Genomic DNA, 24,904 nt, shown 5'->3' on the forward strand with positions numbered 1-24,904 from the left:
CCTACAGCAAAAAAACATAAATGAAGCCCTAAGTCTGTGGTCCCCGGTATTCTTCATGGTACTTGGTGGAGAAATGCATTCTTTATACTTTTTCTGCTTATAAAACAAACAATTTCGCAGTGGAGTACAAAATACTGAGCAGTGCATACTCCTGTATAGCGCATCAGAGTAACAACAGCAGCACTTATCATATGGCTGAGGAGAGTCTTACTCCAACTACATACAACTGCATCAGAACACTTTGTCTGCCCACATATTCCAGTATTGTTATTGACAAAATGCCCACCCTCTAGCAGTGTCGTGTTAGGTTCAGGAAATACGTGACTCAGGGACTGAGCAGCAGCCTGCCAAGAATCAAGAAGCGAGAGACTGTCCCCGGGGGTTTTAGGAGCATGCGTCCTGATGGGGCTTGCAGTGCAAAGCGTCATAGGGGTACTTTAGCCGTCTACCTCTGTGAAGGCAGTGAGGATTTCCGTCCATAGATCTGCGGCGGGTTTCCTGCTGACCTCCCTCAGTTCCTATGGAGGCCCCCTCAACCGTAGCCCCGTTCTCCACCTCATGGGCCTCATTAATGAGGCCTCTGGTACTTTTGCGCGGCCAGAATGTCACTTGTTTGACGTTCTGGTGGCGCAAAGTGCCACTGCATATTTATAAGGCTTTAGGTGGCTTTTCATGGCCTTATAAATATGTTCCCCTTTAACGCAAAAAACTGCATGAAAGGGGCGTTCCATGGGTGTTGCTGTGGGTGTTCCCACGCAACACCCATGGAACTGGACACATTCCCAAATTTACGAGAAATTGTAAACCTGGGAATGCGTCAGGCCCTAACGCCACCCCAGGGGTGGCATTAGGGAGGTGCAACGAGGAGAAATGTTTTAGGGCCAACAAGGGGTTCTACAGGGCTCAGCGCTGAGCCCAACTTTATTCAATCTATATGTTCAACCTCTGGCGGTGGTAGTCAGGAGCATGGGACTAACTGTGGCATCATACGCAGATCATAGCCAGCTGGTGGTGGCACTATCGGACGACTCCACGCAGGATGCACTCAAGTTTAGGAGCGATCTAACAGCCATTGAGGAGTGGATGATTACCAACTGCCTCCAGTTAAATGCAAGTAAATCAGAGATGTTGCTAGTGGGGCGAGACACTGAGCTGTGGAGTGAGCGCTGGTGGCCTTTGACTCTGAGCTGTGCACCCGCCCCTCAACAGGTGATTAAAAACCTGGGAGTATGGATTGACTCTGCCCTTAACTTTCAGGTCCAAACTAAAAAAGTAGCTGGGACCTGCTTCAGACTCCTGCGCGGGCTCAAACCGCTGCTGGGTTTCTTTGACCTCACAGTCCGCCAAGTCATCATCCAGGCCTCCATTCTATTGAGACTGGACTACGCTAGTTCACTTTACCTAAGGGCAAATAAGGTTGAAATCTTGCGTCTGCAAAGGGCTCAAAATGTGGCTGCTGGTACCCTACTTGGCCTCCCTAGAAACTGTCCCATGACCAACGCCATCTGCAGACTACATTGGCTGCCGGTGGAGAAACGCATCAAGTTTAAGTCTCTCTGCATCGCGTACAAAATCATGAATCTCCACTCTCCAGATATCCTGGCGAATCTGCTCTCACCCTACACCCCCACCCGTCAACTACGATCCATGAGTCAGCATCTGGCAGTTGTCCCCTTGGTGAGGAAAGTGTGAGCTGGAGGTCGCTCTTTTCGCGTCCTCGCTGCAAAATTCTGGAATTCTCTCCCGGTCAACATCTGTAGCATCAATAACCATACTGCATTTCTTAAAGCCATTAAAACTCATCTCTTCCCTGTGATTTAGGCCTTGTTCTCTTTTTCCTTCTCAGTTTCCTCTCAATATCTGCAATAGTCAGCGCTGGGACGCCCCTTCGCTGGGGCAGCTGTGCACTCTACAATATAACATGGGTTTTTTGCCGTAGGACAGCGAAGCAGGCCTTGATGCTGCGCTGCCCTATGGCAAAAGAAAAGGGCTGGAATGTGCTGTAACTATTAGATACAGCGCATTCCTGTCCTTTTCCCCTGTGCCGGTGCACAATGGGCTGTTGTGGTGCAAGGGGGCCTGTGTTGGGGGGGATGATTATTTTTGTGCAGGAAGGGAAACCTAGAATGCAGCACATGTAGAAAGAGGAAAAATGAGGCGAAATAAAGATATTTCTCCTCGTTGTGCCTCCCTTACGCCTCCCCTGGGGAGGCATACATTTTTGGCTCTGCCTAAGACTTACGATTTCTTGTAAATCTGGGGTAGTGTCAAAAAGCCATGGATGTTGCTGGTAACGCCCATCAACACCCATGGAACGTCCCTTTCACACAGTTTTCTGGGTGAAAGGAGCACAAATTTATAAGGACATGAAAAGCCATGTAACATGGTTTTACGTGGCCTTATAAATATGCCAGTGGCACAGTGCTCCACCGAAATGCCAATAAAGTGACGTTCCGGAGGCACAAAAGTGCAGGTAGGGCCTCATAAATGAGGCCCTTAATTTCTCCTTGTGCTTTCTTTTTTTTATGTGTGCAGAATTTTGCAGCACACATAGAAAAAGGAATTTGTCTAAATTGATCGAATTTGTGCAGAAGGTGTTCCTTGCTGCACAAAATCAATCAGCCCCACAATGTAGGACCCTTGCACCATGGTGCAAGGGTGCCTGCATTGGAATACGACAGCCCATTGTGCGCCGCCGAAAAGGACAGGAATGCGCTGTTTCAAATAGATACAATGCATTTCTGCCCTTTTGTTTCAATGTAGGGCAGCGCAGCAACTTGCTGCACTGCCCTACATCAAAACCTCGTAAATGAGGCCCTATGTTTCCATCTACTGTAAAGTGGCCCTTCTGGAGATCACCAGTGTTGCTCTACGTCCCTACAGCAATAACTAGGGCCAATTCTATGAATCTGTTGCCCACTTTGTTACTCGTCCGTCATGTGTAAATGCCCAGAATGCAAATCTCTAGCATCTGTAGGTCACATCTGTTCAAAGTGCCCTCCATGTCCCCCAACCTTAGTCTAGAATCTCTTCACTATAGGACAGCTCCACACCATGTGGATAAAGTTTTTGTCTGTCATGACACAGCCAGGGCAGCGCATGTTGTCCAATTGCATCATAATGTTTGACCTATTTGAAGTGAGATAAGTACTGTGTAAGAAGTTGAACTGCGTTTATTTTTAGTGTGTGTTGCATGATACTCTGTGTACCCTCTGCATGGCCTGCTTCAATTGCTTTCCTCTGAATTGTCTTCCCAGATCACTTTCCCCATTGTGTCTGTAATGCTGCTAGGTTGTCTGTTACCATGGACAAGGTAGTTCGATAGATCTATGAGGTGAGTCTGCATCTTCCACCAAAAGTCAGCCAAGTCCACACCGATCATGCATGGGTGGCTGTGGCGAGCCCGTCACCCAAAGACAGCTCGCCAGCCTCATTAATACAGCATACCTCAGGAATTCTGTAGTTGACTGGCCATCTTCCCTAGCTAGCTCATCTAGGTTACAAGCCTTGCCTTCAGCATAGCAGTCTACCACTGTTTCTAGTCCTCCTGCAATCCACTCATGCATCCTGCGTTCCATGAAGACTCCTCCCCCAAGCATGGGAATGCATACAATGGGAAGGGTCGGTGCAGTACCTCTCCCAGGTTCCCTTCCCTTGTATCCACTGTTGAGTGATATACCTTAGCCCCCAGGTACCCGAGAACTCGGGGCAGGAGGGGTCCATTCAATGCTGTGTTGGGGTTCAAATTGCAATGAGCCCTAGAACTTGGGGGACACTGAAAACTCGCAGGATTTATTCCAGTTAGTATGTAGTCCAGAGACCCTCCCCAGAGTATTCAGGATCCCTATGCTCTAGGAAACTCCTGTATTTGTGTCTTGGAGGCACAGGAGCATTTTGTTCGCATAGAGTGAGTCAATGTGTTCTGCGTTCCATAATGGGATTCCCTTTCCTGCATCTACACTACAGAGCCAAAGGGTCGTACTGCCAGTGAAAATAGCAGGGATTGAGGACAGCCCTGTCACGTCACCCTTTGTACACCGAATGCTTTCGACATGCACCGGCATGTGCTCGGGCACCAGGGTATAGCAGAGCTACCCATTTATTCTATCCCAGTCCCAGGTTTGTGTAGCGCATGAGCGCTCTCAAGTACCCCCAGTCCAGAGTATAAAATGCATTGCTGCATAAGTCTATAGACAGTCACAGAGCAGACACACAATGCTGTGGCTGGGTACGGGAAACAGCCATAGCAACAGAAGCATTCTAGCCAGTTCCACAAGGCCAAGCAACAACATTGACTAAGGCAAGTGGAAACGAAATTAAGTTGATCGTTATCAAATCCATTGTCCATCAGTTCATTGACACCATGGATGTGCAATGGTGATGTCAGTCACAGATAGATGTGTGCATGTAGGATTGGTCGCTTGCATGAAAAAACACAAGTCTGAAAAGAATTACCACACGAATCAACAAAAGTTCTTTTGGACATTGTCCTAAAATCACACTCAATGTGAATGGGTACCCTACACCTTTCATTTTAGACAGTGGTGCGTCTATAAACATCATGCCGGCAGAAAAGTACAAAGAACTGTCTCCGATACAAGATTCTACTCCCTTGTGGAGTAAGGGATCTTTTGTGGTGATGATGCAGCACAAGAAAACAACAGTGTAAGCTCCAATTCATGTACTCCAAGGCACTTTGTTGAGTGCATGCTTATAGAATTTCGGCACTGCTGCTGACATGGGACTGATTTGTATTAAATACAACTTGAGTAGTCATTCTGAAATAGTGAGTCAGTTCCCGGCATTGTTTGATAAACTTGGGAAACTTAAGACAATGAAGGTACAGCTTCACAATAATTAAGCTATTCGCCCTGTTGCACAGCGACACCGGTGAATTGCTTTTCACTTACAGGAAGCTGTTGAGAAAGAACTAGAAACACTGTTAAAGCATGAAACCATCGCCAGTGGTCTGACACCCTTGGTTTCACCCAATGTCGGGGTGACAAAAAAGGGCAGTGGTGGTTCAGTGCACATTTGTGTTGATATGGGACAGGCCAACAAAGCAATCGAAAGAGTTAGACATTCAGGTCCATAAATTGTGGACATGATCATGCAGCTGAATAGCACCAAAGTCTTCTTCCGTCTTGATCTGAACAAAGGTTGCCATCTACTTGAACTGAAGAAAACGGTAGGTACATTACTACTTTTTTAACGCATATTGGTTTGTTCAGATATAAAAGACTCCGTTTTGGTGTGTCATGAGCTGCAAAAAAAGTTTCAAGATGTCATTCGAGTGATTCAGCCTTTCACACATGCTTTTAACTACAGTGATGATATACTGGTGTTTTGAGCTACACAAAAGGAAAAGCACTCACACAAGTATGCTGTCTGTTTGCTGATGCAGGTCTCCCACTAAAATCTGAGAGGTGTGAATTTCATAAAGACAAATGCTTTGGGCATATTTTCTAAGGAAAGGGGCTAACTCCTGACCCCGAAAAGGTACAAGCAATGTCCTCTACTTTCCCTACAGAAGATGTGACCATGTTCCGATCCTTCCCGGGTACGGCCAGCTAATGCTCCAGGTATATCAGTGACTTTGCCACTGTGAGTGTCTCTATGAGAGAACTAACAAAGTGAGATTTTCCGTTTGAATGGTCATCAAAATGTGACTGAAGTTTCAAGAAAATAAAACATGCAATTGAAAATGCAACTGAAGTGGCTTACTTTGTTCTGAAATTGCATACAGAAATTGTAGTGGATGCAAGCCATATAGGGTTGGGTTCTATCCTTGCCCAACATAATGGACAACGCAATGCTCAGAGACACCTTGTGGCCTATGCTAGCAGGAGTCTATCTCAGACTGAACGTGCTAATTCTCAACTGGAGCAAGAAATCTTAACTGTTGTATGGGCATGTGAACACTTCCATGTGTTTTTGCACGGAAAGTAGTTCAGCCTTGTTAAAGATCATCAAGTGTTGCTTACCATTTTAGGAAATTTGAAAGCCAAGATACCCCCTCGCATCGAGAGGTTGGGGTTGCGTCTGCAGGAATATGATTACACTATTGTGTACAAAGAAGGGAATTATCAAAACCCTGCAGACTACTTTCCACAAGTGCCGATACAGTGCCATAGCGCAAATCTAAAGCCACCAAGGCCTAAATCAATTTCATAGTACAGTCAAGTGTGCCTGAAGCTCTTTCTATTGAACAATTCTGACAGCTACCAATACTAACAAAGACATGCTTAAGCTCAAGGAAATCATCACAACACAATCATGGAGGAAGCATACTCAACCTCTTACAGATGATGTTGAATACCATAAATTCAAAAATGTATGTGAAGAACTTTCTGTTACACATGATGGGGCCATACTGCAAGAATAGTTATCCCTAAAAGCCTGAGACAGCAGGTGAATGAACTGGCATGTGAATGACATCATGGTATTGCTGCAACTAACAGAGCCCTCGGGGATCAAGTGTGTTTCCTGCGCCTTGATGAATGAGTTGAAAGGGAGCTTAAAACGTGTCACCTGTTTAATTGCCTGTCTTCCAAAATGACTCAGCACCCATTGAACATTTCCGCTCTACTTGAGCAACTTGGGAGAGGATTGCTATTGATTTCGTTAGACCTCTCAACAATGGCCATCATCTCGTTAGTTGTCTGTGAACTCATGTTTTCCTCTAGTGGAAGACCTATCATAAATGACACACAAAAGTTTCATCAAAAGGCTAGATGACATTTTCACAGCATGGGGTGTTTATCCATTTTCAAATCTGACAATGGTCCACCCTTCAATAGCAGAGAGTTTAAAGACATTATTAATCGTTTGAGCACCAAAAATCTGAAAAGTACACCTTTCTGGCCACAGGCAAATGGCATTGTTGAACTATTTAGGAGTTCTTTGAAAAAGGTGGTCAAACGTGTTGTACTGGTAAGCATCGACTTCAAGTCTGCTCTGCGCCCAGCCCTTCGTGCCTACCGTTCCACTCCTCATTCCACGAAAGGAGAATGGCCTTCCACGCTTCTGTTTGGTAGAGCTCTTGGAACGAAGATTCCTAAATGGACCACCAGCCATTCAGTAGACCCTGATGCTATTTTTGTAATTGACACCTCTCACAAATGCAAAAAAAGAATGCCTATGCCGACAAGTATCAACATTCTCGAGACATGGTCTTCGAGAAAGGAGACCGAATTCTTGTTAAGCAAAAGCGAACACACAAGATGGAAACTCCATTTGATGCCGAACCGCTGAGAGTTGTGGCACGCAAATGACATATGGTAAGTGCCCAACGACCTGTAAAATCCATAATCAGCGACTCGCCACACTTTAAGCCTTTGCCTTGATGTTCGTCAGCTCCAGACCTTGCGAGTGAGGCAAGTCCACCTGAGTGCCCATTTCAAACATCCAACTCTTCTCCACAGATGCCAGATGAAGGTGCTCCTCCTCTATCTCATACAGCTAAATCGGGAAGGCTGGTGTGAGCATGTCGACGACTCATCGAGGAGTTGTAATGTGTATCTGTGTATATATCTGTTCATACTTTTTCTTTAACAAAGGGGGTGATGCCATGTCCTGTCTTTATTTGCATGAAGTCTCTATTGGCCCGCAGCAGACTCCTTACAAGTATTAAGTACTCTGATGGGTGTGGTTAATAAAACGTGTGACTCAGCGTGTTCAGTTAATGGTTGCACTCAAAAGAATAAAGAGGTGCATTACAGAGCTCCATGTGTGTCATGGTCATTTGCATGCTTCCGGGATGGGGAGGACGCTACAGTAATATGTCTTAACTATTTAAACTAACAGTGTAAAGTCATCAATCTTGTCATACAAAAAGTCTCAAGTTTCTAAAAATCTAATAAGGCAGCTCTAGCAGGGCTTTTTTCTTTAATACAGATCTTTCGACCTGTTGTCTCAGAAACAGTGTTATAACACTGAAGTTAGTCTCCAGAAGGAGTACGGGGAACCATAACCCTATATTTACAGACTATGAGACACTGCTTGAAAATGTTCAGTTCCAGTCTGATGCCTGGGGAATATTCTAAAGTAAGGAATCTGCGGCAAAAAGTGTCTATCAGATTATTAAATTCAATCAAAATGTCTTTCGTTATTAAAATGATGCAATAGATTGTATTTATTTATGTGGTAATTCATTTTTTTTACATTAATATGTAGAGTACTACATTTGATAGTAATAATTTGTTGCTTTTAAACTATCATTAAACAACTTATTTGCTTATTTTAAAAGGTGCAGTCCTGGTGCCTTGGTTGCAGTAGGAGGATGGAGTGCCTTACCTTTATAGAGCCTTTCAGTTTAACAAAATAAATATATTCTGTGTATAACACTAAGAGTCAGGCATTTCAAGATAGAACAAAGGGGCATTTCGAAATAGAACCCCAAAACCTATTCTGTTTTTCTTAAAATAAATCCAGTTTATGAAATTAAAATTATTGAGGAGCCAAAAAATGTAAGGCCCAAGAAATTTGGACAATAAGTGCTTTTACATTTTCTATTATTAACATATTTGCCATTTCAGGAATTGTAATGATGCACATTTTGCTAAATTCATTTGCACAATGCTATCTTTGTAACTTTTGATGTTATTGAGAAAATGTAAGTTCTAATTCTTACCCGGGCTCTAAGCTGCACTGGACGGCCCATCCACAGGCCCTATGGAGTTCCGCCTAACAGTTGGAAAATATTTGCTTTACTATTTGCTAGTTTGCTAGTCATGTTGCTCTGGTTGTTAAAAAAAATACTTTTCTTATTAACAACTGTTCTTTTTGTATCTTTCTGTAGAATTGTCTTTTGGAGAAAAAGCAGGGAAAACAGGACATAAAGTGGTCTATTCGCAAAGGTATTTTGGAATACATTAAGTAGTACACCTGTACGCTTACACGACTTCGAAAATTCCCCCCAAAACATCTGACATGGGAATATTCATGTACAATTAATACCATTAGAAAGGACTGTGTCCTCTTTGTACTTTAACTAATAGAGAGCTGGACATTTCGAGGCTGATTCACAAATGCATATAAAAAAAAGTATGTAGTTCTGTGGTATTACTTCCTGTACTCATAAATGCTTTTGTGAATCTATTCCATACTGTGCTCCTTTTCTACATGACAAGGTTGGTGCTACAAATGACAAGAAATACCGTTCATAGGCCTCAAAACAATATTTAATCAAACCGTTTGAGTGACAAAAAAATAAAAGGTCTAAATGAATAAGCATATATACATACTTTCTGAACAAGCACAGGGTCCCTTCATATTACAGTAGAAAGCATTTACAAAGCGTGTTCATTGGAGCTATTTCACCTTTTGAAAACAAGCAGGTTTGTGACATACCATGCAATACTTTGTTCTTGTAAGTTGGTTGCATCTTCGAATGCAGATATGGGCAGACCCAGAAATCAGACTCAGTATGAATTAAAGGCATAAATACATTTCTCTATAGGAGATGATTCTGAGTGGTCAGAGATGGACAACCCTATGGGTATATTGGGAGGTTTCCCAACAGGTTATTAATTCTCAGTGGGGAGTGCTTAGTATGTGACTGGTTTTGTTTCAGACCTCCAGCCCGTTTAGAAGTATTGCTCTTCCAGGAAATGTTCTGCTGTGCCATTGGGCCCGTCTGACGCTTTGGTATACATCATCATCATTTGACGGCACAACTTAACAGAGTGTGGAAAGTTTTTATAGTTAATATGGAAATGTACCCCAACACTGTTCACATTAGACTGCTTCCATTAGAATTTACACAGTTGCAGAAAACACATTTAATGTTGAATCCATCTGGGACAAGATGGTCGGTTAATTACAAACAGACTTTTACCACTGATACCAAAAATTCAAAGTACAAAAAAAAGGAAACTGAAAGACATCCGTGTCATGCATCTTGGTACCTGGAAGGTTGAATGATTGTTGATAATTGTGAAATCAGTTCACCTACCAACAAATTGTTGAAGATGTCTGGGAACAATACCTGAAGTTTTAGGCATCAGGCAGATGCTATGATGTTCTACATGTTGACCAATGTAGATGTTGATATTATTAGCTGGTAATTGCATGTATGAGAAGGGTAAAGATTAGATTTCCTTTGTTAAATCTATCACAACCAATTGCCTGCAGACCTCTGGCTCATGGAAGTGAGCATTTCCGAAACTTCTGGTACCCCCTTAAAGCTAAGATGTATCGACTGAGCGGAAGAACAGGATCTTTAGATCTTCTGTTGAGTGGTCACAAAGGGGGAGGTACAAGTTTTTTGATTTTTCAACTAGCCATACTCTATAATCTTCTGATATTTGGAAATGTAAGTTTTCCCATAAGACAGTAACAGAACCATAGGCAACAAACAAGAACACTACAATAATGACTGCTTCAATCAATCAATCAATCTGCTTCATCAGAATAACATAATTGTGATGTTGTGGAAAGAGAATAATCATACTGTTTGATAGCAAGGTCATGAAGTTGCCTTTGAGATACAAAGCCATTTATTTGTGGGCTTTTCTAGAGAGCAGCGTACACTCTAAAAGAGTCTCCCGGCAATATATGGATTTGATTAATGCAAGAAACTAGATGACCATGCACAAACCTATTTATCAGAAAGCCACATTTTCAGTGATCTCCTAAACTTGTTCAGGGACGATTATTTATGATTCCATAGAAAGAAAGTATTATTATATTATAACAGCACGATCCACCGACAGTGCATCTTAGTCAAAGAACCTAAAGCACAAACTACATTTTTGGCTTCATGTAACTTAACTGTATGACTAGCTGCAAAATATATAACCTCAACTTCATTTGGGGAAAACCATGAAAACTAGAGCTACATCCTGTCCTGTTTTTTTACTGAGAGGCCGTACTTTTGTCGGAATGTTACAATATAGTTGTCCATTTAAATTACCTCCACATTTAGTAGTATTCAGGTACTTATTTATTTGAGTAAACATAATTAGATCTGCTCTCCCATTTTTGCAAAACAATTCAGTGCAGTTTCAGGCATGTCCCACAAAATATTCAACTCCTGGTCTTCCTAACTATTGTTTATGAAAGACTGTCATAAAACATTCTCATAAATTGCCAAATTACATTTTCCAAGACCCATCCTTTTGCAAAGGGAATGCGGATGTTGGTGGCTAAAAGTTTGCAAAAGAAAATACAGCCATCGTTGGAACCTCACCTTAAGAACGAAAGAGTCACACTCTGATGACATCATTTGTATTTTTGTTATAAATGTGACCGTGCTGAAATACCGATATTGCCTACATCAACTTTGGGACTCTAATTGCATGTTGCCGCGACTCGGTTTTCAAAAATCGTGAAGCTTTAAGTCCTCCTGAGCTTTGCATAAAGTGATTTGCAGCATATTCAATACTAAAAGCAGAAGCACATAAAGATTAGGCACCAGCATTATTTATTGCATGTTCTGTTTCCAACAATTCTACTGACATATTGTTTTTGTAATGAATCAGGGGTCCCTAGTCTGTTTTGGTTTAAATAAGAATAAGTCATCACATCATAAGTTAGTGTAATATTGTGCAAAAGAAGACAATCATTATATATTTCACAACATATTTACAATTACTACACATGGTGACAACGGCTGGGTGTTCAGCAAGCACAGAAATTGGAAGGCATTTCAAGCTGACATTGAGAAAACTTGTGAATACACATCCCTTCTCCAAGTTTGGATCCCTGCAGAGTAATGGTATTATGTTGAACACACTCACATCAACAGTGTTCCGAGATTGGAGTTATACCATCACAAATGTCAATTTCCTCACTGCTTGGGATTTTGGAAATTATCACGGTATACTTAGGGCAACACATTAGCAAATGTTATTAGGGTTTGAACCTAGTTCTTGAATCAGGCAGCTCTTTATTAGCAGAGCCTCCAGTACTGCCTCATGAAATATGGTGCTTATTATCAGCTAAGCCGAGACTGATTCATTATCAGCTCAACCTCTACTAGATCATGCATCTAATAGGTCGGTATCAATTTAGCCCTTATGACATTTCATGAACTGAGTGGTTGATTATCGGCTTTACTTGCTCAGGAATTGTCTCAATACCATCCCACCCTTGTGGTGTCTTATGAATTGAGCAGCTCAATCACACCCACCTCACAATGTTGTCGCATGATTGGATAGATCCTTTCTAAACTCAGACCCCACACTCCTTCATAAATTAAGTGGCCCATTATCCATCAAACCCCAAAACCATCTTATCAATCATCTACTTATCAGTCCAGAAGTCCTGATATCTCATGAAGTTTCTCTATCACCTGAACCCCTGTGCCATCTCATGAACTGAGCATGCCTTTATGAACTCACCCCCATACTATTTTATCTAATAATCGAGATACCAGCTCTGTACCTGCACTATCTCTTGAATCGCTGTTCAAGTTATTAGCTCCTTCCAGTTTATATTTAAATTATAATAGCTCCCATTCCCTCTCATGAGCACAGTATCATACCCTAAGCTTGGCCTTATTTGGCTCATGTATAAGACTATCAGCTCAGTCCCGTAAAGTCTCATTGTCAACTCAGCACATATAGTGTCTCGTGACTTGATTTACGTGCTATCAGCGCAGCCCCATACAATATCATGAACTGATATTTTACTATCTGCTTAGCGACCCTACTGTCTCTTCAGTGAGTAAAACTATATTTTAGACAATGAGCAAAACATACAGTTTCTTTGTGCGTTTGAAATTCTTTTTAAATGATATTATGGGATGGAGAAAAGTGCAGGAGAAACTAAAGGGCAGCTGTTCACTAAAGGGATCTTGGATTGATTAAGCAGCCTTTCAGAGGTGGTGGTAGTGTAGTCAAGGAACTGAATTCAATAGGAAAGGGAGAGACTCACATGAACAAACTGAGGAAGATCATTATGGATTGTGGGTTTTCTCCTGTGCGTCATATCCAGACTCTTATTTGTGATCTCTCACCTGTTCTTCTTCTGAAAAATGCAGGCCCTTATGCACTCTCCATCATAGCTACTATCCCTAAATCTTCAGCTCTGAATATATTTAAATTCTTGAACTACTCTCCTCGTTTGACATTGATCATTCGTCCTGGTCTGATTTGACTTTGTCTTCCTCTATCTACAGATGTGGCCTATCGGCCTCACAAATGACACAAAATATTATGGACATCGTCTTCACCAGTGATAAGATCAGCTCTAACACAGCCTGCCTTGCCCGCTCGTTATATAATCTTATGCTGCATTCCAAAACCATATCCACTAGACCCTCCATGATATCCCTAAGACCCTTCTTTTGTTGTAGAATGTTTACCTCTCACCTTTGTTTCTCCTTATAATTTCTGCACATGAGGTGTATGACCTTACACTTGGTGAGCTGCAAACACAGAGACTAGTCTTCCATCAAATTACATCTCATTTTTCTGTACCTTTTGAGAGCAAACCCTACAACAGATCTTCATTTCCACCTACCCATATGTATACCATGTCTACCAGCTTTTCTGCAACACTGCTTATTAATGCATGGTAGAACATGGTATAACACTCGGCCAAGAAGTAATCTATATGGCATCCAGCTTGTCACCTTGTAACCCCTTACATTCAGCTAGTCTCTACCCCAGTTTCCATACTAAGTTTAACATAGTCGCACGCCTTCTTTATGAAACCAAATAGTCTTTCCATTACTTTGATCTATCTGAGGTTGATAAAAGTTCAGTGGGCATGTCTTGCAGACTGTTGTTCTCGAGCCAATTAAAAGTAATACTCTAGTAGTTTAATTTATTCCATCACCACTGAACAGAAAGGGTCAAAGTAGGACTGGGCTGGTTACTTACAACTGATACATGTATTACAACATCTCAAAGATTAAGGGAAGTTATGCTATGTATCCAATCAGGGTTCTCGCTACAGCAACCGGAGGGGGCAGGCCTCTCTTGTTCTATTTCTACCTTCGGCAGCTCTACTAATGTACTTTTTCTTTCAGTGGCCAACTGGGGATCGGGATTTTCACAGCATCCCAGAATTCTCCTCAAGTAACAGTGACTTGTAGCCACCCCAGTACAGCTACATTCTCATTTCTTAGCAAATGGCAGACCCTATGGTCATACTCTTTTTCTTCCTACAACCCTGTTGCATTGTGGTTCTAAAAGCATGAGGTTCTGGAAAGATAAACATAGGGTAAGGGCAAAATGTATTGAAATACAAGGGCAGTGCATATATCTTATGAATGAGGTTAAGAAGGTTCTTCTGGATGTTAACATTTTCATGCTAGCACGGTTATAGTCATATAACCTCAGCCCCCCACTGCAGCGTTTCACCATCAATGTTCAATCTGAAACCAAAAATGAACACAGCAAAAAGAGTTGGAGGCTCTGGTTAGGGGTCAGGTTCCATTATCTCCAGCTCCTCAGTTGATATTTCTCTCCTTGAGGTACCATTTTTGGGGAAAGCGAGCCGTTTCACAACAGTTTCATGCACCGTCCATTTCCCCCGTTTGCAAAGACCGCAAGGCATTTTTGGTCGCCCCACATCATTAGCTCTCTATGGAATAGAGCAACTAGAATGTTTTTGCTGTAGTTTCTCCTGGCGGTCCACGCAGATGTGCTTTTGAGGATCTGGGCGTTTGTGGGCCAGCAAGACTCACTCTTGGACCTTGGCATTTTCCTCCTGCTCCTCATCCTGCTTGCGACGTGTGCTTTTGAAAAATCCCAGCTGCAAAAACAAAAACGCCATTGTCAAATGTATACAATTTTATCCACCTGCCTTGCAGCTGTAGGGCACCAGGACGAGTGCCTGAAACAATTGGAGTAGTAATGGCCTTTAATCCCTTAGATTAGGTTAACTATCACTCAAAAATGGAATCATGAGTGACGCAGATGTTTTCCCTGTTTCCACAAATTATTATCTGCAGATATATTTAAACCCGCGGTAGCAGGACCAGCCACGACGACATGCTCTACTGCTGTGGCTATCTGATCTGATTTTTTTTTCCACAGGCATGATTTACAATCTAAAAAGAAAATACCCACGTTTTTATATTAAACTTATTCTATTCACCTAAACCCAACTTCCAGAAGTCAAATCTCGTCCTGAAAACTTAACACATCATTTCAGTTGATTATGATAGTAACAGTGACATTTTTCAAGGACAGTCATTCAGGAAGAGTGAGTCTTAATGATCCTACAAAACACTTCACCATTTTATTATTTAGAAGCACCTGCAGGAGAAGCACCAGATATAGGGTTGTCGACATGGTAAGGTGGGTCAACAACTTGCTCTGGGTGTTTTTGGCTGCTGTCATTTCCCTAGCCTATACATACTCAGTGGCTGTGATATGCAAATGTCAAGAGCCATTATGAAACTATTTGCAAGCCCAGTCTATGCGTAAGCAGTTGTCCTGGAGGAAGGGATGCTACAGGCAGATGCTGATTCAGATTCAAGGGGAAGAACAGCAAATTCTCGCAAATCACGCTCAAACGTTCCCACAAAACTGCCCCGTGGTATACGGAGACTCTTAGAGACAAGAAACGACTCTGCAGGAAATCGGAAAGACGTTGGCGATCTGATTACTCTATAGACAATAAAACCCTTTATCGAGAAGCCATCAGTGAATATAAAACGCTGATAAAAGCGGCTCAGGCCTCATACTTCTCCGAGAAAAGTTTGCTTGCTAAATCCAAACCCAAGGAAATTTTCCAAATTATTAAAAAACTAACTAAACAGCCCCCCAGCCTGCAGGCAGACAAGTCCACCACCCACTGCAATAATGTCGCCGAATTTTTTCATCAGAAAATAAGCTCTATCTACTCTGCCTTTCCCCCGAAAAACCCTACTCCCTCAGCCCTCCCTCTCCATCCCGTGGCCCCCCCCTCCAGTCAACATCTACCCACGCTGACCCACTTCCTCCCTTTGGATCTCGCTACTCTTGAACCCTTAGCACGGAAAATAAAAGCCGGATCCCCTGATGACCCTGCCCCACCAGACATAATAATGGCAGCCTCGCAGATCACCCTGCCTATTATTAGGGAGGTTCTAAATGCCTCCATCTCTTCTGGCACGGTCCCGACTGTATGGAAGCAGGCTATGGTCAGAGCCTTATTGAAAAAGCCTAATTTGGACTCTACCAACCTGAGCAACTACCGCCCCATATCCCTGCTCCCATGGGCAAGCAAGATCCTGGAGAAATATATAAATCAACAACTAATAAACTTCCTGGAAGATCACCACCTACTGGACCCCACCCAGACGGGCTTTAGACCAAAACATGGGACCGAGACCGCCCTCCTCATGGTCACCGAGGAAGCCAGAAAAATCCTGGATCAAGGAGGATCAGTGGCAGTGATCCTCCTTGAACTCAGCGCGGCCTTTGACACGGTCAGCCATGACAATCTGCTGTACCGCATGTCCCAGGCCGGGATTAAGGATAAAGCCTGGTCTTGGTTCCAGTCCTTCTTAGAGGACAGATCCTTCCGTGTGTTCGAAGGCGAGTCTGTGTCCACCAGCAGACCTCTGAATTGCGGAGTCCCCCAGGGCTCTTCTCTAAGCCCTGCACTTTTTAACCTGTACATGAGGCCACTGGCTGATGTCGTCCGCCCATTTGGGATTAAGATCATCTCCTATGCGGACGACACGCAGCTGGTGGTCTCCCTGACGCAGGAAGCCAATCCACCTGCTCGGGGCGGGCTTAGAGAGTGCCTGGAGGAAGTGAAGACCTGGATGTCCCTATCATCCTTAATATTGAATGGGGACAAAACTGAGCTTATGCTCCTAGGCCCCCCGGATCTCAGCCTCCCCGCTTCCCTGTGGCCGCCTAGTTTGGGTTCCCCCAACTCCCAAAAACAGTATCAAGAGTCTCAGAGTTTGGCTGGACAGATCTCTGTCCTTTAATGTACAAGCCACAAAACTCTCAGCCACATGCTTTGGCATCATGAGGATGCTAAAGAAAATTCTCCCTCTCCTCCCCCTGGAAGCCAAACAAGCAACCGTACAAGGTCTAATTCAGTCACGCCTTGATTTTAAGAACGCACTCTATCTTGGTGCTCCTGAATCCACTCTTTGAAGGCTTCAGACAGTCCAGAACTGCGCAGCACGCATTTTACTCGACCTCCCCCGCAGACAGTCAGTGAGGGCCGGACTGGTAACCCTCCACTGGCTACCGGTGCGCCAGAGAGTTATGTTTAAAGCTATGTGCATAGCACACCAGGCCTTCTGGAACACTGGCCCCAGGATTACGCGGGACCTAATTACCCACTACATGCCCAACAGAAGCCTACGCTCTAGTCAGACTTTCCTTGCAATGGCTCCCAGAATTAAAAGATCCAGATCCGGAGGTGGGACATTTTCTTATAATGCTGCCAAGGCCTGGAACGTCCACCCGTTGCATCTCAGAGCCAACCCCAATCTCACGGCCTTCCGCAAACAGCTGAAAACCTTTTTATTTCATCCAGTCTAATTAACCTCCATTCTCTCCCCTCCTGGGCCACTGTGCGGATCCATGGTATTCCCAGCGCTTGGACGCCTCCGGGCAGCAATTCGCGCTCTACAAATGCACATCCAATCCAAATTCTAATGGTAGCGCAAAAAGTGCTTGGTACAGAACTATTCTAAAGACCACATAGAATACATTCACTCCAGCATTCTCCTGTAGGAAGCTGCTGTAGGAGCCTGGAGAAAGTAGCCCTTTAAGGTTTCGACGGATGCTTCATTGTCTGGAAAAGACAACCACCCATCTTGACGCCACATTCATTCAAGGAGATCATCTTTTTACATTGGAAAGACATCTGTCAGAGGTAACAATTGCTCTTATGGTTACTTTATCTTCCTACAGATTCCTCACCGCATGAAAATCCTTCAGGTGACAGTCTGGATCTGGAATCTTTTCCTCAGCAATAACTCTACAGCGCCGTCAGGTGGTGCCACAAAGCCTCAGCCATGATTCCATCCACTCAGGATGTGATGAGTATATAAGGCGCCAACCATGATGCTGGTATTAGTTACTATTTTTCTGCACCACATCAATGTAGGTTTGAAGCTATTCTTGGTGCGCCACCAATGAAATTTCTCAGCTTTGGACGAGACTAGTTCATATGTATCTTACCAAGTTTCAGGGTTTATATTCTGTCTCAGATGTTGTAAGAGGATGTCTGTGTCAGATAAACATAACATCTCTACATGTAGTGTTTAGGATCACAGCCCCCTGCCTTGGTCTCCTGTTTTTGTGAACTTTAAGGCCATCAGAGAGCGAGGGACCAGGCTACTTCATACCAAGACCTTCAAGGATGTGCCACATGAAACTCTCTCCTTCAGATAAGTGTCCAGAGTCAGAACGCTCTTCCAAAGATCTTCCCACAAGAACCACAAAAACATCAGAGAAAGGATAAGTCCACTTCCAGGACCATTTGGGAGTCCCAGTGCTGCTATCCAATGCCAGGCTCTTCCTTGTTGTCTGGGCCAATTCAGACACAGAAAAAGACGGTCCTGGAACTCATGACTCCATCGGCTGACCAAATACAGGTTGAGGCCTTTTGGCAAGCCATGCTAGATCTCTCCAAGACATCCCTGTTAATCTGTGTGCCACTCCACAAGCATGGGTCTGCTCCTGTGGGTTTGCAAATTTCAGCAGCTCTGACTATTCAATTCCGCCCTCCATAGGCTCTGGCCTTTGCACTGCTTCTGACGAAAGCCAATGCCTTTAAAGGTGCCGAACTGATGTGTTTAATGACACCTACTATGCTGAATCAATTTCAACACTGCCTTCAAGGCCTTCGAAGTCAGATATCATCACCCGGGTGCAAGTGTAAAGGTTCAGGACTGTGATGACGATGAAACTTTGGCACAACTCCTCTCTAGCCCAAGAGATTTACCCATATGGAGGTACCTTTCAGATCTGACTCCGAAGCTCTTGTCATGCCTGACAAAGACTATGGAAGTACAGAGGACGATGACTCTGAGGCTGACAACTTCCTTCCATTTTGCAACACAAATGCTGACCTATACAATGCAAGTGGTCTTGATACATTTCCAGAAGGAGACATTCTGAACCCTTCCTGGCCTTTGTCATGCAAAGTCTCTTCATTTACTTCAGTGGCAGAAGCGTTGGAATTATCTTTGCCCACTACCAAGGCCACATCACAGCCTTCCTCTTCAGTTTTAGAGCCTTTGCCACCTTTTAACAAGGTACTCTTGGAGCCTGTATTGGCTGCCTGAGAGAAACCATTCGGATACCCAGAAGTCAACAGCTTAGTGATACAGACCTCCACTATGTGGCCCAAAATCTTTAACTTAACATTCTTTTCCAGAGAGTCTAGTGCGCTAACCTTCTGCTTGTAAGTGGAACCCGAGTACCTTTCCAATGGCACCTTCAGACCAAGAGTCTATGAGGTTAGGGTCTGTGGGCCAAAAAGTCTGCCTCTGGCAGCATCATCCTCTGCATAGCGAATGCCACATGTCTTCTGGGTTGGTATGTTCATGCTGTGTTTTTGGTTTTAATGAAACTGACCGTTATCTCTTTGACCACAAGAAAAAGCCCCGGACCTTGTGAATGATAGTCTACATGCCTTCAAACAAATAACGTAATTCTACCCAGATACAATGGTTCTTTGCACCTGCCCAATCAATCTTCCTTGCGAAAGTGGTATTTGGCTTTTGCATTGGCCAGTCCAATAATGTCACATCTTTCTTCCCTACGCTTAATCACACCAAAAAGGAGGAGCAATTACATTGACTGAACCCCACATGTGCTGTGTCTTGCCACATCAACCATGCACAACAGGGCAGAGTGGATGGTCAGCTCTTTATGGGCTTTGTCAGAGCCATGAAGGGCAATGTGCCAACCAAACACACAATCTCACATTAGGTTACCCTGTGCATTACGAAGAGCTTTGCTTTGGCCAAGAAAGACCCGCCAGCAGGCATTCATTCCATGAGTGCCATTGCTGCTTCCAAGCCTCTCTCCAGAGGCGTTCTTACGTCTGGCATCTGATGCGCAGCCACATGGTCATCCTTACATACTTCTGCTAAAATGTATTGCCACACGTTTCAGGCACACAGTGATATACTTTGGTGAGCTGTGCTAAATGACTTCCAAGGATGATCAGCATTACTCATTCACAACTTTCAGAGAGTAATAAGGTGAGGAATCTGTAGGAGGAAGTATCCACCAGAAGAAATAGTTACTCACCTTTAGTATTGATATTTCTGGTGGGTACTGTATCTTCCCCTAGACGCCTCACTGACATCCCTCGATAATGAGTTAGTGCAGTGATTAGAAAGATTCCAAGGTATGCAAACATATCATATACTATATATGTTGCTGTCATTGATCCTCACTCAGTTCCTCTTCGAGGCATTGATGATGCACAGAAAAGTACCAGCATATTACTTTATTACACTGGTTGGTTCCTCATACACTCCAATGTCATCACATCCTGGGCAGGTGGGGTCACGGCGGGGCTGCATAGTTCCACCTGGCAGAGAAGTATTGGTGTGGAACATTTTCCAGAACCAGTCTAGATTATGGAGGGTATTCATGGATGAGGAATTGTCCAGAAATATCATTACCAAAGGTAAGTCTTTTTTCTTGCTGAGGCAGGTTCGCGAGTCTACCACAGGTTTAAAAGACTGGGATAGTCGTATTGGGCTGTGATACGTGTGTTGGCACGCAGCAGGTTGTAGAAATAGGTACGTTGGAATATAGTAGATACTTGGATCTGACATAGATGAGCTTTCAGGAGAGAAAAAGAGTGTCTGTGTGTGTGTGCTTTGTGTGTAAGGTAAGACTATTTCTTATAGCAGGGCATCTGTTTATGATCAGCACAATTTCCATAGTTCAAATGTTGGGATTCTACTCACATGTACTTATCTAGCCAATGATTGCTCAGGCCACTGTGAATCCAAGCCACCCCTCAAACAAGGCAATCATAAGTGTCCTTTACCTTCCATAATGCCAGGACCAGGAGTGCCAGGAGCAGGAGCCCTCCTAATGTGCTGCCAATGATAATCCAGATGGGGATCTCAAAGTCCTCATGCTTGGAGAGTTCAAATATTACCTGAAACATAAACCAGCACAAAACAGTCAGTTTGTTAGAAATCAATATAGTAGAATCGGCACTTTTGAACATGCATTTTGGTGTCTCAGCTTCAGAATCGTGTTTTTGACCAACCTAAAGGAAACTTAGACATTTACCTACAGATGCATGACTGCGAAAGACAAAGACAGGGATCAGTGTTTACCAAGTTTGTCTGATATTTGGAATCTGTTGGCCCACTGGTAAATACACATGATATAGTGATCATTCCTGACTTTCCTAGGGACACCAAAACAACATCTACCTACATGTATGGGCCTTCAAACAAGCTATATAGAACAATGTCATCTAAATCTACATTTTTTTTTACTTTATTGGGGTCTTTTGAGGAAGGCATACTTTATTAATCAGTCTCTGACACATTGTAGATGGACTGTGAAGTCTAAAGGAAGAACCCGCAATTATAAGAACCTAATATTCAGATAGTTGTTTTTTTCAAGTTCAAACTGCTTCATTAAACCTTTAAAGTGTTACTCAGCAAGACGTGCTGATGAAAGGTGCATTTTCCGTTTTCAGCCAGGTATGGCATTGAAAATGTTCAGGCCTTGACCTGGATTCTGTGGTCCCATGTAACTTTAAAATAGTGCACATCAACCGCAAACATCAGATAGGATGTGGAATTGTCATTATCTCTAAAAACCTGGCAATGGTATCCATCAGTGGTAAACATCTCCTGGACAGTGAGCGTATGTTGGTTAACACTGGCATCACAAACACTCATTCAGTCATGTGTGGAGTTATCTGCAGACCTCCTGGAGCAGGATCTAACTTCACCACCTCCCTGTGTTCTTTAGGGGGTGAGATTCCTTATATTTAGGGGCATTAATTTCTACATTATGGAGGGTCATTCTTTTAAAGCCCTTTCCTTTACTGCCTTTTGCATCAAAGACTCTGGAGACCTTAGTCAATGTTCACATTTTAAGCTACCTGTGGAAGAATGTTTTCTTCAACAGTACAACATCTGGCATCAAATTACCTCACAGCACTGTCGCAGTAATAACAGCTGTAATAACAGCTGCCAAGGAGGACGAGCTCCATTTTGCAGCAGAGAGGAGTAAAAAGAAAACACCTAGAATTGTATGAAAGCTGTTGCAAGATGGATGAAGGAAAATGAGTGACAGCTTAACACTGGTGTGAGAAAACAAGCTTTTTTGCAGGTTTGACTCCCACAAATGTGCCCCGAAATTGACTAGTAGGCACTGGTGTAATTGCTCTGAAATGGCGTGAGCACCACTAATCAGGACTCAGTGCATGTGCTCTAACCCTCAAAAAGGTACACAGTTGATTGGCTTACACCCAATTGGCATAGCCTAATTTACTTGTAAGTCCCTAGTATATGGTACTAGGAGTACTTGGGTCCTGAACGTTAAAGTGTCCATCGGGGCCTGTAGCACATGTTGTGCCACTCTGAGTGCAATAAGATAAAAACATGGCTCCCAGTCTGCCACTGTAACTGGAAGAGCAGTTTTAAGCAGCTAAATCGACTCTGCTATTTTAAGCAATGATAATGCCCAAACTCCCTTTCTAATGTGTGTAAGTTACCCCTGCAGTAAACCTATAGAGTACTAAGGCAGGGGCAACGTATTAGTAAAGTAGAACATGTTTTCTACTTTACAAATATGCAATTGATTTTACTGGGGGAGAGATGGGTAGCCCCATTGGCATGCACAGAATTACAGACTGGCAACTTCTGAATGAGACTACCAAAGTTAGGGCTTCAAGGTATCAAACAATTTGTTACTTTAAGCCCAACTCGGTACCCAAGTCGCAAATAATGTACTTGTTGTCACATGCAACTTTTAGAAAGTTGCCACTCTGTTGCCCAGTTTTCTAGTGACAATTTGCTTAGGCTGACGACAAGACAGCCTTCTGCCTTCCTGGGGAGATGTGTGAACAACTACGAGGAGAGGTAACAATAGGAGCCTACCACTGGAGGAGGTGATATCTCCTCCTGGTAGAAAGCCACACATGTTATTACCCCAAAAATCGATCTTCAAAGGGGAAGCCACTTTTGAAGGGCAAATGGTAACTACACTCAAGAGGGGCTGCTTTTTTGTTCAGGTATAAAGGCTGTCGTCAAGGACAGAGAAGGGAAACCCTGGACATTCCAGTTTTCCAGTGGGCGTGTAGCCCACAGGTGTCCACACCACTAGGATGGGCTGCCAAGCTCTCTAGACTGAGAGACAGGTTATACCATCTTGAGAGTGGCCAGAATAGAGCCTTTTGGGATAGCTAGATGCCACACTGCACAGGAAGTTGTCATCATGCACGAAGGAACCTAGTAGCTCATTGGCTAGTGACTGGGATCTCCCCTGAGGGTACTTTCTAAGTATAAAACGGGCACCCTGGCACCCAGAATGCAGATCTCACTTGACTGGAAGAAGAGGACTGAAAAAGGACTGCCCTTCTGACCTAGGAACCAGCAAAAAAAGAGCCTGCGTCAAAGGTGGACTGCACCTGCTGCTCCTTGGGCTAAAAGAGGAAAGGACAGTGCCTGCTGTGTCCTGCTCATGGAGAAGTCATCCTCCCAGCCCAACTTGAAGCAGAGACTCCAAGAGTCAGTTGGCTGACTTCCTGTTCGCAGCACAGGGCTACAAAAGCTGATGAAGCCTGCTGGAGCGAGTTGGTAGCCCAGAAAGCCGGATAATCACTCTTTACTGCAGTGCAGCCCAAGAAACCAGGACTCGATGCTCAAAAGTTGCACCCATGTATGCTGGATCTGGGAGTCTTCTAAGTGCAGCTTGGCTGTTAAGAAGGAGAGTTACCGCCAAAAGAAGGAAAATGCTGTGCTGAGCGACTGGTAGCCCAGTGTTGACTGGACTTCTGCTCACCCAGAGAAGACTTGGTGTGATGTTGACACTTGTGGCCAGAATCACCTCACCAGGACCATGGACCGCAGAATAGCCCCAGGAACACCCACGACTGAACAGCATCTTCAGCATCCTTGACATCTTCAGCATCCTGTATCCCTTGCATCAGGACCACTCCATAGACGTCACTAACAAGGAGCCACTGAAGCTGGAACTGGCCTGGAGACTGCTTGTTCGAAGGAGTCAAATTCTGTTGGATCTCGCTGGTCGCCTTGACTGGCTCCCTGCCATTCGGATGCCCAATGTAACTTTAAGTAAGAGTATTTCACTCTGACAATTTTTTTTAAAAACAATTTTATTTTGCATTTTTGAACGAATGAACACGACACAGTGCATTTCCGGCAGAAGCATCATGAAAAGTAAAATGTGGGTGATTGAGCATGTATACACCCACCCAGGGCAGGATAAGCTAGCATATCACCTCACCCCACAAGCATATGAGGAGCCCCCGAGGCCCCGCCAAAAAACACAGGTAGCAGTGTCATTCAGTGCAAATGTATGGCCTGCATTGAGCCTCCCTCGGTATCTGAAGAGGTTCTAATACATATCGTCGATGCCCTAAGTGTCCTGGACAGTATCGGATGCAGCCCTTCTGTGCTCCACTGCCATCATATGTAAGTGGTGAATAAACACCCTGTGGCATCGAGCTTGGTCACCCTATCTCTGATAAACGATGTTAGCTTTACCAGAGCATAAATTGACCATACCTTCCTCCACCACATGTTCAGTGAAGGTGGTTGTGGCTGCTTCCACATCTGGGCCACACTCAATCTCACTGCTGTGAAGAGATGGTAGTATAGTTGCCCCAGAGGCGTTGTAGTGGGGAAGAGTCTGTCCGCCTCGGGTCTACTAGAAGTACTGCAAGGGGATCGTGTGGCAGCAAAACACTAGTGATGGCGTGTACTATGTGGAGGAATCCACCCCAGAATGCTCAGACCACTGGACATGACCAC

The 24,904-nt window shown here is 43.8% G+C and overlaps 1 protein-coding gene across 2 annotated transcripts in view; it reads right to left on the reverse strand.

Moving 5' to 3' along the window:
• Positions 1 to 9,164: 9,164 nt before the first annotated feature.
• Positions 9,165 to 24,904, reverse strand: part of ITGA11 (integrin subunit alpha 11) — a 508,108-nt gene continuing 492,368 nt past the window's right edge. For both annotated transcript variants that reach the window (XM_085644636.1, XM_085644637.1), the window contains 2 exons: positions 20,929 to 21,042; positions 9,165 to 14,706 (listed from right to left, as the gene is read on the reverse strand). In XM_085644636.1, the coding sequence (XP_085500762.1) occupies positions 14,635 to 14,706; positions 20,929 to 21,042 (186 nt within the window). In that variant the 3' untranslated portion in view covers positions 9,165 to 14,634. The remainder of the gene's footprint in view (positions 14,707 to 20,928; positions 21,043 to 24,904) is intronic.

The sequence above is a fragment of the Triturus cristatus genome, chromosome 3_1 (assembly GCF_964204655.1).
Source record: "Triturus cristatus chromosome 3_1, aTriCri1.1, whole genome shotgun sequence".
NCBI lineage: Eukaryota > Metazoa > Chordata > Amphibia > Caudata > Salamandridae > Triturus > Triturus cristatus.